This window comes from Wyeomyia smithii, chromosome 1 (assembly GCF_029784165.1).
Source record: "Wyeomyia smithii strain HCP4-BCI-WySm-NY-G18 chromosome 1, ASM2978416v1, whole genome shotgun sequence".
Taxonomy (NCBI): domain Eukaryota; kingdom Metazoa; phylum Arthropoda; class Insecta; order Diptera; family Culicidae; genus Wyeomyia; species Wyeomyia smithii.
The window spans coordinates 181930237-181946168 of NC_073694.1; the positions used below are offsets into that span (position 1 = coordinate 181930237).

The window sequence follows — 15932 nt, forward strand, 5'->3', positions numbered from 1 at the left end:
ACTTACAAATAACAAACTTCATAACAATTTGATATGTGGGTTAAAAAGTTACGAAAAGAAAAGAAATTCAAAGACTATTCAAAACTATACCTGCTTTGATCGATATATGTGGCATCAACATAAATTAAATGTGGTATCGTACTATTTGAACGTTCCAAATTCATTGATTCCTTGCGATGTGTTTAAAGTCTGCAAATGCACGACGAATCGGCCATAGGATATGAACAAATTCAGATAACAAATCGTTTGAAATGATTGGTTTTATCATGACAACATCATCGACTTTCGGCTTCTGTACATCACCTTAATCATGGGCGTAGCCAGAATTTAGATTAGGGGGGGGCAAGTTCTTCAAAATTTTAGAAGTAAAAAAATGGTATTTTGAAAAAAAAAATAGTAGTTAGTGAACAACACAGATTTGCTCGGTACTTTTGCCGCTACAATGTCCTAAGTGAATCAACTGAAAACCGGTGCAATTCCACGCAACATAGGGCAAGCATTTCAATCAATTGTTTTTGATCTGGCTGATACTTTACACTGCCCGTAATTCAAAAATTGGCTAATATGCCATTTTTACCAAAAGGACAAAACAGTTTTTCGTGATGGTAAACACTCTAAACAAGGTCCCTATGATTTTGGCTAATATCCAACGATTTTGGCGAATATCCAAAAAAAATGAGGAATTGGCTAATATCTAATATATTTCAACCTGTGGCTTGTACACGAACCAGTGTGTGTATTACTGCGATTTGTTTCGTCTAACTTTCGAAAGTGTGTGTGCATCAAATTTTGCTTTTTATACGAAGACTATTCGATGCACCAAGAATTTATTTGCAAAACTCAATTATCAAAAAACGTGACTGTTTCCTTCTGTCATAAATACTTACATTTTCAGAAATGCTATTAAGCTCTTTTATTACAAGTAATGAAGAGAAGAAGAGTGTATTCGCAGCTTTTGAAAATTACAGCGTGGTGAAGCTGCTTTTTTCCTAGTTTCAATAGCTCGAGCCTCACGTTTCCGCAACGGTCTAATTGGTTGCACGAAAGAATTGTCTCGTCGTCCTTCTCGTCCTCACTTGTGCTGCCGTATTGTTTCATTAACGTTTCTAACGTATGCGTTAAAAAATGGACTTTTTTCGGATAGTGGTAAAAAATAAATAGGACAGATAACTGAGTTTGATAAATTTCCTATGGAAGGTAATTATGTTAGCTTACTTGCAAAAAAAACTACGCTCTTGCGTGCGGCCTTCCGGCAGTTAACATGAACATTCGCCATAGCGGACGAAAACATGTGTGAAGGCATGTTTTTTAATTCTTTTTTCGTTTTATTTATCAATTTCTCCTGTAATTTCGCGACAAAATTGTTGGAGTAGATTTTACGCTTCAGGCTTGCCAGAAATCCTCGATGAGACGCATCTTGGGAACGTTGGGCGGGTTCGCCAACTTGGGTACCATATCGACATTTAGCTGTTCCATCTCCTCAAACGATCGCCTCGAATAGTGAGCCGACTCTAGATCCGGCCAAAACACCGTGTCTTCGGCCTTATGGTATTTTTCGGTGAACGACGCAACATCCTGCAGGTACTTCGTACTATAATGCCCTACCAGTCGTTGCCATCCAGGGTGAGACAGGTCTCGTCGTCCATCACCACCGCCACGTCGTGAATTGCCGGGAAAATCGATTTGACCATCTTATTCAGGTGCTGCCGCTGCGTCATTGCCTGCAGCTCCGAGACTAGTGAACGGGTATTGACCGTCCATGTTCGCCAAGCACTGTTTGATCGGTTGCACAGACCTCCAGGCCAAGCGCACGCAGCGATGTAGCCACTTTTACCTCAGTCTTCTTCTTCAGTATCCTTTGGAGTTTCTTGTCGCTCAGGGTCGTCGGCCGTCCGGAACCAGGTTTTCTTTCAATGCTCTGATTGGTGTCCAATAGTGCCAAGATGTTGTAGATGCCGGAACGGGCGTATCCGGTGTCCACGAACTGCCTCACGATGTCCGTTTTCGACGTGGCGGGGTACCATTATTTAAACACGCAAATGATTTTTTTTCTGATGACTCATGGTTTAGTTTCGTCAGTGCGTGTAGAGATAAACCCATGAAAAATTGACAACTTTTGTCCATTTTTTGGCGCAAACGTTATTAAAGTTATGGAAAATAAAATTCTGCTCCAATTTCAAAAATTAGGGGGGGGGGGGACAACGGCCCCCCTGCCCCCCTCTGGCTACGCCTATGACCGTAATTCTGAATATATTCATATTGGGTGGTATTCGGTCATTTTCAGCAAATTTTCTGGCATCAATCTGACACCGGAAATACTCATATTGGGAGGTATTTAGTTGTTTTGCTTGTTTTCCAGAAACTAACAGTGGTCGTCTTTAAATTCAAAATGGTGTCAAGGGTCAATGTTTGGTTTCTATGCATCATCTCGATTACGGAAATATCCATATTGAGTATTATTTGGTCATTTTCGACTGTTTCCTATAAGTTGCCATTTAGCGATTCAAAATGGTGCCTGTTTTTCACAAACCGGAAGTCACCATCTTGGATTTCCAAATGGTATTTAAGACAATTTCTGGCCTCTAAGCGTCATTCTGGTTGAAGAAACACCCATATTGGGTGTTATTCGATCATTTTCCGCTGTTTCCCAGCAACCGGAAGTCGCCAACCTAGAATGTAAAATGAGGTCTGTGGTCGATTTCAGCTGCTGTGTATCATTCTAGATCCGGAAATACTCATGTTAGACGGAAATCGGCCATTTTTGGCTGTTTTCCAGAAACCACAAGTTGTCATCCTACAATTCATAATGGTGTCTGAAATCGATTTGTGGCTCCAGTGCATCATTACGACTCCGGAAATACCCACGTTGGGTGGTATTTGGTCGTTTGCCGCTGTTTTTCCGAAACCGGAAGTCGCCATCTTAGAATTCAAAATGGTATCTGTGGTCGAATTCAGCTCCTGTGTATCATTCTTTATCCGGATATTATTATATTGGGTGGAAATCGGCCATTTTGGCTGTTTTCCAGAAACCGGAAGTTGCCATCTTACAAGCCAAAATGTTGCCTGAGGTCGATTATGGAACATATTTGTTACCACTAAAAACATTTACCTGCCAAATATGGTTCCATTTAGTTGATTAGTTCGCGAGATGTACAGAAATTTGTGCAGAAACATGTGCCTCCAGAAAACGGAGGGGCGTCGAACCATTATGGACAGATTTACTATCCTTTAAAACATCCACATGCCAAATTCGGTTTCATTTGCTTGGTTTGTTCTTGAGTTGTGCAGAAATTTATGTTTCATTTGTATTGGACCTCTCCTTTCCAGAAGAGGGAGGGGTCTCAAACTATCATAAGAACCTTTATCGGGACCAAAAACCCCTACATACAAATTTTCACGTCAATCGGTAGTTTTCGAGCCTATATGGATCAAACAGACAGACAGACTGACAGACAGACCGGACTACATTTTTATATGTATAGATTACAACATCAATATTTTAGAACCTAAAGAGTGAATATACATTTATTGGATTGAAGCGTTCATGTAAATCTATTTTTACAAATAAAAGTTTGAATGAGAAAGGCTGGGTCTGACCGCTAGGTGGATTAATTTAAGTTTTTTTCCTTAAATAGGCTCAAGTTGCGATGTATGAACGAAATGTAGCCATCCATTTTTTTTAAATCGATGTTTTGTGTTTAAATTGAATTTTTTTTTCAGTGTAGGACTTGATATATAATTTTTTCCATATTTTTTTATGAAAATTCAGACAATTTCCTAAAAGTTACTTATAGAACACTTTTTTTGTAGAATTTACCGTTTTTGACAAAAAATCGGCAAAAAAAGTTTCGCCCTCTTCAGAAGACAGTCTAGACTAATTTTGGAAGAAGTAAGTATGCAGAGATGCTCAATTAGGTGATTTCTTCACACCCAAAAAGTTTCAGCCAATTCGGAGAGGGTGCTGCCAACCGCGGGTTCATTTGGCGCGAAATCCGTCCATTACAGTACCGCTATCGAATACCCGAGATAAGCGAGTCAGAAAAGAACTTACTGATGCAATGAGGTATACAAAGGTGAGGAAGAAAAGACATTTGTCTGTATTAGTAACGAAAAAGAGGTAAACAGAAGCACGTGTTGAGGTCGTGACGTAGATCTCAAAAAACAAGAAAAAGCCATTCGGAATTGTGTTCCGCATTGTTTAACGACGCAGGTAGGCATTTTCAGCCGTAAACTGTCATAAAAAAAAATTCTTGAGAAAAATGTACCGAACATTAATTTTTGGGCATTGTTTTTTGACTTCAACGTCATCACTGTTAACAAAAAAAAGCCCTTTAAACCCGAGACTCAAACCACAGGGAGGCGACTACCGGTAAAAACCGGGAATATCAGGGATTTAATTTTTCGATCAGGGAAATCAGGGAATATCAGGGAATTTGAAAAGTCATCAGGGAAAATTGCAGAGGCTTGGGATTTTTTCACAAAGTTAGTTCTGAATTGAATTTATTTCAGAGCAACCCTACAACAACACTCAATAATAATTAGGTTACTTAATTTGCTGACTTAAACTATGCACTCGTACTTGGTTCAGCAAACTAAGTATTTGTTCTTGACAGATGAATTTTCCTGAACAGTAAATTTCAAGAAGAATGTATCTAGCATTGGCTTTATTCAACCCTATTCCTGCGGAGTGATAGGGTTTTTCCTCGATAAATGACCTACAAACTCTTCTTATTCAGCAACCACATGCACAATTTGCACAAACTTAAAGATCTGATCTCTAATTATTTCAAATAGTTCCAAAAATTTCAAGTATATTTGTTAAACTGTAATCAAAGTTCAAATTTCAGTTGATTTCACGCAGGGAATGCACGGGAACTTTCTGTTGTACAGTAAAACTCTCTAAGAATAAATTGCAAGGAACTGATGATACCTACAGGGATACAGGGATCGTAACGGTTAGACAATGCAACAGTAGTGTCAGTGACCAAAATATCATGAAAAAGTGACTTTAATTTTTTCGAAAAGTATCCAAACAGGTACTAACAAGTCATTCAGTAGTGCGCGCATTTTTTGCTAATTACTACTTTTTTTTCTTAAAACCAGTAATTAGACGAGATTATTTTCCAGTTTCTTGCACTTCATCATCATCACGTTTACAATTGCTACCGAACTATTGACACACCTTCTAACATCACCTGAGCAAGCTTCACTATCGCCATTGTCATATTCCAGTAATCAATAATGGTGATTATTTTCTTGCAACTAATTGACAGAAGACTCAAAGACTTGCTCAATAGTTTGAATGTGTTCATAACTCGGAATATAGTGAGTCCAAATAAAGACGAAGTCACACGTTGATGTTATCAAATTTTTATTAATTGGAATTAATTGGTACTAGCTTGAATGAGATTAAATCAATCATTAAAATTTTCAAAAGCACCTGGTGACATCTTTAAAGTTCTTCTTGAGAAATTGTAAGAAATTCCACTTTTAAAGTCGGATAGGGATTCAGCTGAGGTTTCAAGTTGTCGACCAATCAAGTTATGATGATACGAGCTAATAAATCTGAAGGTTATTCAAGTGGAGCTGCTCTTCTATACTTAGAAAAAGCATTCGACAGGATTCAGAATAAAGGTTTGATTGCGAAATTGTTAATTTCTTATTTTTTATAATTTTTACAGACAAGATTTTAAAACAATTATTCAACTGATCCAACCAGAATTCCAAATCGGATTGATTTTATTGTCAAAGTTGGTGTGTCTCAAAATAGTTAATTGCTTCTCAAAAAGTTAGTGCCCCTAGACGTTTCAGGAATGCTTCAAGTCTTCAAAGACTTCCATAGAGCTTTTCCGTAAGTAAACGTAAAAACGACGAACACAGCGAGTAATTACCCTGCGGCCTTTTGACGCACTTCTATTTTTACCAGGAGCACCCAAATGAATAGGAATGGTTAAAAAACTTTAATTTCTAGGGTACTTATTTGAGATTTGGGATATCTTTTTTTTTCACTTTTGTCGACCAGTGCAATTTTTATTTTCAATTTTATTGAACTGGACGAGTTCCTCAACAAAATATATTTTTGTTCAAGATTCAAGTTAGCAAAAGCGAAACTGAACTGTTTTTTTTATTACTAGTGCAAATTTTGGCAGGAACCAGTTTAGGTCTGATCCGTTTTAGTTTTGTGATTTAGGTGAAGAAACCTATGCTGCCGCTCATGGCAAGTCCGTCCCAATTGCATTTTTATCAATTTTGAGTTTATTTATGGAATCAATTCCTTTTTATATCTACTTTCGATAAAACAAATATTGTTGAATACTTCGTTCTGAGGAACCATGAAAAAAATAGCAAGTTGGTTTGTCCCATAGCAAAAGTGATCCCTAACCCCTGATGACCCTACAGCCAATGATGATTATGAAAAATGTGATATTTACCACAACTTATGATCTTCAGGTTTAGAATTGGAAGTCCCAAGTGATATTCGATAGGAGGTTTGATTGAATTTTACACGTTCTACATCGTGTGGCTCTAGCTGATAGTACAATGTTTTCTTCAAGACAAAGTTTCCACAAGTAGCTTCTTTCAGCTGTTGTTTGTTGACAGTGAACGTTTTAGGTGTGTTACTGTGTTGTTAGTTAAAGCATTCTTTAGTAAATACTGCTTTTCGTATTTTATCCGTATTTTATGTGAAGACGGGGTTGTGAATTGTTCAATTATTGTCGTGAATTTCGTTTTGAAGAATTTGTCAGTCATATCAAATCCTTCAGAACGCTACTTAGCTGTTTTTTAACGGGGCAATCATTTTCCTAAGCTATAGGAGTTTTTTCATATTTGCTTCCACTGCTACGTGGAAGCTGTCCGCCGTCACGAACGTGTGACCGCTCTTAGAAAAATTTAGAACAAGTTCCTACACCTCAACTGATTTTGAATTTATCAGTAGTATCAAATGTAAAAACAAAATCAAATTTTATTTTGAGTGCCGCAGTTGGTACATTGTGTTATGCTTCTCACAAAATGATTGTTTAATGAAGCACGAGAGAAGGTTATTTATGAATTGACCAGCGAGTTTCATTCCATACGCAAGCTATTAGCACCGCCATCGGTTTGGAGTAGTTTGTTTTTCATCACCGGTCGTAGCTGGCTATGGGACTAACTTGCTATCATTTTGGCTTCGTACCGTAAAAGTAATCGCATGTAAGTCCCAGCTTATGTTTTCAACAAATTTTAATTAAATTTCGGTGTTTATGCAAGTTTTATGATGCAAAAGTGTTAGATTGTCATTGCAGTACTAAATTCTGTTCATGGTCTTGATTGAAAAAGCATTTGAGTGCAAAATTTCACCTGAAGCGTTATGATTTTCAATTGCTGTTTTCTCGTCACCATCAAAACGTAAATGGGACGGACTTGCTATGAGCGGCAGTATGGTAGTCGTAGCTTAAATCAGTTTAAAATAAATTTGAATAGTCAGGGAAAAAAATTTGGAACATCAGGGAGAATCAGGGAATATCAGGGAATTCAATTTTGGAAATTGAGTCGCCACCCTGAACCATCTCCGTATCTTTCTATATTCCATTGTTCCTGATGAACCTCTCGGGCACAAAGGATCCAAACTGCTTTCAAAAAGGTTGTATTTTGAGCAATTCGTGATCTTTTTTTTATCTACTCAGACACATAAATATCCCTTTTGAAAAACCTCGGGTCACAAGTGGAGACGGTTTTCAGCGAAAATTGCTTTATTGAGAAAATAAAAAATTTTGTCAAAAGCTACAATACGGAATACGCTTAGCTTAGCTTACAAACTAAAGTATCAAACATTTATACTTTCGAATTTTGAGAAACAGGGTCAGAGATGTTGAATTGTACCCGATTAAACTAAAAAAGGGAACCAAGTAGCGATCTAACTAAATTATCTGTTGCCTGTTGCTATGAATCAGCAAATCACAAATCATATGCTGCACTGAAATATTACCTAATCAAGAGTGTGAAGTGCTTAAGCCTCAAAAGCAGACTACATTTTGCACTATTTTTCGTACTAGGTAATATTGCCACGGATACGTAACGTGAAGCACAAAATTTAAATTGTCAAAATCTTCCGTCGGTTCCTTCGATCCCCTGCCGTTGTTTACGGTGGCAGAAACCGCGAAGATAATATATAAAAAACAACTTTTCCGTTAGGTTGAATAGTGCAAAAAAGAGCAACTAAAACCGAAAAGGTTTCATTGTTTTCATTACAACTAAGTTTTCCATAGTTGAATAGAAGTGCTCTGCATTTACGTCGGCGGCATGATAAAAAACACCTTTTTTCTTCGCCCATTCGTTTGCTATCATTTCTATCACCGTTGAACGATATTTATCCTTTCAATAAAAACGAATCCTCTCAGTCAGCGTCATTTGCCACTCAATGGCATTCGCCCCCGCCGTAGCTTTCAACTCGGACGTACTGATTTATTTGCTATTTCTAGTACGATGATACCACTTCTCCATTTCTACTAGAGAACCAATCATAGTCGAGAAAGCTGTCATAAGATGGCACTAGATGTCATCGGATTGTGCGAAATACCCTCTCCCACGTGATGTTTTTTTTCTTCGTTCCTTCCCATTCCAGCTAAATAACTAAAAACCATCGACAAGATGAGACGGTCTCGCCGTGGACGCTACTGGCACATGGGAATCGTTTTCCTAATATACTCCAGCTATCGGGCATACTCGGCATCCACCACCGGTGGGAGCACCGGGTCCGATTTTGATGACCGAGAACTATCGACCGGACTGCCGCCAAATGTTTCACCGAATCCGCTCTACTTCACAACCGCCGAGAGTGGTGACTTCGAGGAGGAATCAACCACGGAACCAACCGCCAAAGAGGAAAAGATACACCATGGCCATCCGACGTGGCGACCGCGGCGTGAAAATTGTACGCCCCCGGCAATCGAACAGTTCCCCCGCCCCCTGATGGGGCCGAACGTACGCCGCCACGGTGGGCTGGTGATTCACGTCCTAGTCGCAGTGTTCACCTTCCTGGGGTTGGCCATCGTGTGCGACGATTACTTCGTTTCCAGCTTAGATAGAATCTGTGAAGGTGAGGTCGAAACGCTTTCCTCCCATATTGAATGTAATTAAAAATGGTTTTTCATTGCTTGCAGAATTGAAACTTTCACCCGATGTGGCCGGAGCCACCTTCATGGCAGCCGGCAGTTCGGCTCCCGAGCTGGCGACTGTCGTAATAGGTGTATTCTTCGCAAAGGACGACATCGGTATCAGTGGCGTCATCGGTTCAGCTGTTTTCAACATCATGTTTGTGATTTCGGTCTGTGCGCTCAGCTCCGGAACCGTGTTGCAGCTGAACTGGTGGCCTTTGGTGCGAGATTGTACCTTCTATTCGATCTCAATCCTCGTGATGCTGGCAGTAATTGTCAATGATGTCATCTCTTGGGTGGAAGCGCTTATCATGTTGCTATTCTACGTCGTTTACTGCGTCGCACTGCACTTCAACACTGCACTGGAGAAATGGGCTCATACTTTGAATCTTCCCATCAAACTTCCAACGAAAGAGGAACAATCGGCTCTGGTTACCTACAAGAATCTTCCAGACACGACCTACACCCAAGGGCAGCCCGGCATCGAGCAGCAGGCCCAGGTACAACCGGAACCACAGCAACAGCAGCAGCAAGCCGATCAAGGATATATGGATCCGAACGCAAGCTGGGATCCAAATGCGGCCTGGGATGGATCGGCTTCCGCGGCTGCTGCTCCGAACAATGCCTACGCTACGAACACATACGATCCGAACGCTGCCTGGGGAAGTGGACAGCAAAACTATGGCTATGAGGATCAGTACGGGCAGGAACAACCAAAACCACAGCAGCAGCAGGTAGCTGCGGTTCCAGCGGCGCAAACTACAACCGTCACAACCGGTGCCATCCAGCCGACTGCTGACGAATACTACAAACCGAAGGAACCCAGACAGCAGTCTGCGAAAAATCCTCTGGAAAAACCCGTAGATGGTGGTATCCTGGCACAAATATCCTGGGCCATCGTCTATCCTATTCACTACACTGCACGTCTCACCGTGCCCGATTGCAAAACGGAAAAATATAAAAATTGGTATCCATTCACCTTCCTGATCTCCATGATTTGGATCTCATTCTACTCATACTTCATGGTGTGGATGATAACGATTATCGGCTCGACCCTCGGCATCCCTGATACCGTCATGGGACTAACGTTCGTAGCAGCCGGAGTTTCCGTCCCGGACGCGCTTAGTTCCATCGCGGTCATCAAGGAAGGTTACGGCGATATGGCCGTCTCCAATGCCGTCGGTTCCAACGTCTTCGACATTCTCATCTGTCTCGGTTTGCCCTGGTTCATACAGACGGCAATCATCAAACCGGGCTCCCATGTTAATGTCATCAGCAAGGGCCTAATCTACTCCACGCTGTCGTTATTGTCCACCGTAGTTTTCCTCCTGTTTGCGACCCACCTGAACGGCTGGAAACTGGACAAACGTCTCGGAATCGTTCTGATGATTTGGTACCTGTTCTTTATAACCGTCGCCTCACTGTACGAGCTGAACTTCTTCGGTCAACTCAACCCGCCCGAATGTCCGAGTAAGTTGCACCTGAAATAGAATCTGCCCTAGATATGATGTTAACTCCTATTTTTTTAACTCTTTCAGGTCTCTACTAAACCGCTTACCGTTTGGTTTCCACTCGCCAACTTTCCGTTAACCCTGCACCTCCCACATTCATGCACCCCAGTTTGCGATGACCCCTCAAAGCGACACTCAGAGCAAAATAAGAAGACTTCACAGAGAAAAATACGGAGATATTAATCTAGTCACATTTAGTGTTTTATTCTATTTTTCTAGGAAATTATTAACCATCAATCGTTACCTCGTGGGTACAAAGTACGATTAACGGTATGTCCAATCTCGCAGTATAGCTTTTACGTTTCCTTTTCCTACAACCATGTCTTCAATCGGTAACTAGCCAGATAACGTTTATGTCGTTCCATTAGCTGAAATCTTTGCAACTGATTGCTCTTCCTTTAAGGACCAAACCTGTTATGTTATAGTACGGTTGTCCAGAACACAGCCGATCACCAATATGCACTGTTGTTTTGAATTGAACACCTTTCACCTTATTGTTTTGTTACGGTTCACGAGCATTATAGAGTTAGCAGTTAGCGGAAATGAAAAAAAAGGTAAACAAACGCCGAATGCTTCTGCGATACACCACCGATCGAAGGAGGCAGGCAGCGAAATCGTTGATGTTTACTAGGTTTCTTTCACACGTTTTAATTTGTACATACACCGTACTGTTCACATGGTATAATAAAACTTTAAATCAGAGTCGGTTAGATTCTCTCTTCTGTTTTGTATTCAATTGTAGTTTTTCAAGTAAGTAGCATTTAACAGTAGCTTATATGTTCCCTGTCACAGCACATATTTGCTGATCGGTAAATAATGCTGACGTTTCCCGCGCATGTAAAATACTATATTGAAAACGACAATACTTTTGTGTAGATTTAATATAAGTTCTAAGCCGTTGTCTACTAATAATAGAAGTTATACTTTTGATATTCGCTTGTGTTTTATTTATTTTACTATAGGTGATTACGACTCTGATTTAATCAATATCCAAAAAAAAACGAGGAACGTTTCGTAGCCTCAATCATAGGTAAACATACAACTAGTGAACCCAAAACAGCGAAAATTGAACAAAATGCAGAGAAGTTTTACATTGAATAGATAAAACAAAATATATTTACCAAAGGCAAATGAAAACGGCACTTCAAGTATCTTACGAGAATAATTATCTTACCTAGATCGTTAACATTCCTCTCCATTGTTAAGCAAACTGAACTTATTTACCTTAATTAGAACAAACCTTTACAACAACAACAAAAAATCAAAGTCAATCGTATCAATGTCAATGTTATATTTACATGCAGCCCTACTATCTTAATCTAGCTGTCGCTTGTTTTATACATATATCGTTTGTGAAACACACACACACATCCACATAAAAAAGGCTTTAAACAAAAGAATGCGTTGTACCGAAATGCCAGTAGGTCGAAATCCTAGTGTTCAGATAAGCTTCGAAGAGCGCAATTTTCGCATTAACAACACTCTACAAAGCGTTTCTAGTTCGTTCTCTTAGGACAAAATAGTGACTATAAATAGTTTGATTACATTTGATTACGTACTGATTCTGTTGATTGGTTCATTGATTGATGACGACGCGATGCACCGGTTCACCTGCTTAATCTTCAAACCGAAAATGGACGAAAAGTTCTTCGCGCCCAAAACGAAACAACAAAAAAATACATCCATTTCTACACACAGGTTTTAAGCGTCTAATGGCTGAATCAATCACACATTCACACACAGACACACATGGAGCGTAACTAACTTGTGCGATACATTTCGGTAGAAAATTGTATTAAATTTAAGACTGTACATAGAACAGAAATATTCAGTATTAATAATAAATAGAATTCAGCGGAAGTGGACAGTAGCGATATTTTATTATACAAAAAAAAAGCTATGCACCATCATTAGTACCAAAGCGGAAGCAGAAGAATAACGGCACCCCCCGCATTATTATCAACCAAAACAACAGTTGGCGGCCCAATAACCTTTACAGCCTAGGCTCTCGCTAGAACTAAACAAATCCTCTTTGACAATAGATGTCTACAACGAAAAGAAATAGCATATTTATTCTTTCTTTCGTGAAAAAAAAACTTTAAACTGTTCCACTTAAGGGCAAAGTATACACTAGAAATTACCAATGCCCTGAAGCGATTCCTCTATAATACTCTAGATATACCTAATTGTCAATTTGGAGTTTTTATGAAAAACCCTAGATTCAACTTGAAAGGTACTAAGCATAACCACAGTGTAGCCAAACTAACATCAAAAGAATCCAACGTGAAACGAAGTTAAGTGTCATTTTTTATTTTGTGTAGTAGAAACATACATCGCAAAACAAAAAATTCCGAGCACTTGTGTACTCGTTTGCGCATACCTATTATGTCCTAAGCTAGAGCAAAACAAAACAAACAAACAAAATACAAGAGTAAATAAACAACTGCACAACAAATAATAACAGCAACAGCACTCATACCTACCGGAAGATCGTGTATATTATGAATGCTAAGATTAGGAATAGCAAGGAGAAATAGATCTCGAAGAAAAGGCGACAGAAATAATCAAGCTTAATATGTGTTAGAATGGTGAGAACAATATATAGTATAAGCCAACTGTAACGTGAACAACAACCAAAAAATACGCTGAGAGAAATCTCCTTGCACCCTGCAGTTATCTGTGACCCGGCACCGAATACACCTACACTCACACATATATATGCGTACGAAAAAAAGCAAGCCAATGACAAACTTAAACATACACATAAACACACCCAGCCAACATCCAAACCAAATAAAATTACAAAAAGACATTAAAAACAAAAAAAAACAAAGAATGAAAATGCTCATAATAACATGAGATGTTAATTGTTGAGAAGTTAAATAAAAATGTATTGAAAAGCCAAACCCAACCAAGACAATGATTCGAAAATACCCGACGTTCTCTGTTAATCAGTTTTATTATTTCACGAATAATCGTTATAGCTTATAAACCCTGGAATGATAGTCTTAGTAAACTTGAACTTCTATTTTGGCCTTTCTGGCCTTTAAAAGGGGTTTTCAGCGGTGCTAAGCTAAATTTAAGATCATTTTCTATGTTGGCCTTTTCTGGCCTTCGGAAGCACTTTTCGGTGAATCTGATCTGAGCTCAATTTGGAATCATTTACTGTCCTGGCCTTTTCTGACCCTTAGAAGAACCTTTCGGCGATTCTGCGCTGAATTTGGGATCATTTTCTATTTTGGCCTTTTCTGACCTTAGGAAACACGTTAAGGCGATTCTGAGCTCAATTTGGGATCATTTTCTGGCCTTTAGGAAGGCCTTTAGAAGGGGTTTTCGGCGATTCTGAACTCAATTTGGGATCAATTTCTGTTTTGCCTTTTTCTGGCCTTTGGAAGGAGTTTTCGGCGATTCTGAGCTCAATTTGGGCTCCTTTTTTATGTTGGCCTTTTCTGGCCTTTCTAAGTACTTTTCGGCGATTCTGAGCTCAATTTGGGATCATTTTCTTTTCTGGCCTTAGGAAGCACTTTTTAGCGATTCTGAGCTCAATTTGGAATCATTTTCTATTTTGGCCCTTTCTGGCCTTTAAAAGAGGTTTTCGGCAATTCTGAGCTCAATTTGGGATCATTTTCTATTTTGATTCTCTCTGGACTTTGGAAGCGGTTTTCGGCGATTCTGAACTTAATTTGGGATCATTTTCTATTTTGGCCTTTTCTGATCTTAGGAAGCACTTTTCGGCATTATGAGCTCAATTTGGGATCATTTTCTATTTTGACCTTTTCTGGCCTTAGGAAGCACTTTTCAGGGATTCTGAGCTTAATCTGAGATCATTTTCTATTTTGACCTTTTCTGGCATTAGGAAGCACTTTTCAGCGATTATGAGCTCAATTTGGGATCATTTTCTATTTTGACCTTTTCTGGCCTTAGGAAGTACTTTTCAGCGATTATGAGCTCAATTTGGGATCATTTTCTAATTTGGCCTTTTCTGGTCTTAGGAAGCACTTTTCGGCGATTATGAGCTCAATTTGAGATCATTTTCTATTTTGACCTATTCTGGCCTTAGGAAGCACTTTTCAGGGATTCTGAGCTCAATCTGAGATCATTTTCTATTTTGACCTTTTCTGGCATTAGGAAGCATTTTCCAGCGATTCTGAGCTCAATTTGGGATCATTTTCTAATCTGGCCTTTTCTGGTCTTAGGAAGCACTTTTCGGCGATTATGAGCTCAATTTGGGATCATTTTCTATTTTGACCTTTTCTGGCCTTAGGAAGCACTTTTCAGGGATTCTGAGCTCAATTTGGGATCATTTTCTATTTTAACATTTTCTGGCATTAGGAAGTAATTTTCAGCGATTCTGAGCTCAATTTGGGACCATTTTCTAAATCGGCCTTTTCAGGTCTTAGGAAGCACTTTTCGGCGATTATGAGCTCAATTTGGGATCATTTTCTATTTTGACCTTTTCTGGCCTTAGGAAGCACTTTTCAGGGATTCTGAGCTCAATCTGAGATCATTTTCTATTTCGACCTTTTCTGGCATTAGGAAGCACTTTTCAGCGATTCTGAGCTCAATTTGGGATCATTTTCTAATTTGGCCTTTTCTGGTCTTAGGAAGCACTTTTCGGCGTTTATGAGCTCAATTTGGGATCATTTTCTATTTTGACCTTTTCTGGCCTTAGGAAGCACTTTTCAGCGATTATGAGCTCAATTCGGGATCATTTTCTAATTTGGCCTTTTCTGGTCTTAGGAAGCACTTTTCGGCGATTATGAGCTCAATTTGAGATCATTTTCTATTTTGACCTATTCTGGCCTTAGGAAGCACTTTTCAGGGATTCTGAGCTCAATCTGAGATCATTTTCTATTTTGACTTTTTCTGGCATTAGGAAGCATTTTCCAGCGATTCTGAGCTCAATTTGGGATCATTTTCTAATCTGGCCTTTTCTGGTCTTAGGAAGCACTTTTCGGCGATTATGCGCTCAATTTGGGATCATTTTCTATTTTGACCTTTTCTGGCCTTAGGAAGCACTTTTCAGGGATTCTGAGCTCAATTTGGGATCATTTTCTATTTTAACATTTTCTGGCATTAGGAAGTAATTTTCAGCGATTCTGAGCTCAATTTGGGACCATTTTCTAATTTGGCCTTTTCAGGTCTTAGGAAGCACTTTTCGGCGATTATGAGCTCAATTTGGGATCATTTTCTATTTTGACCTTTTCTGGCCTTAGGAAGCACTTTTCAGGGATTCTGAGCTCAATCTGAGATCATTTTCTATTTCGACCTTTTCTGGCATTAGGAA

At 39.3% G+C, this 15932-nt stretch overlaps 1 protein-coding gene across 1 annotated transcript in view; it reads left to right on the forward strand.

Annotated features, from left to right (window-relative positions):
• LOC129728413 (probable sodium/potassium/calcium exchanger CG1090) overlaps positions 1 to 13551 on the forward strand; it is a 36519-nt gene extending 22968 nt beyond the window's left edge. The window contains exons 3-5 of the mRNA XM_055686854.1: positions 8603 to 9076; positions 9141 to 10604; positions 10673 to 13551. Coding sequence (XP_055542829.1) covers positions 8629 to 9076; positions 9141 to 10604; positions 10673 to 10683 — 1923 coding nt within the window. The 5' untranslated portion in view covers positions 8603 to 8628 and the 3' untranslated portion in view covers positions 10684 to 13551. The remainder of the gene's footprint in view (positions 1 to 8602; positions 9077 to 9140; positions 10605 to 10672) is intronic.
• The last annotated feature ends 2381 nt before the right edge of the window (positions 13552 to 15932 follow it).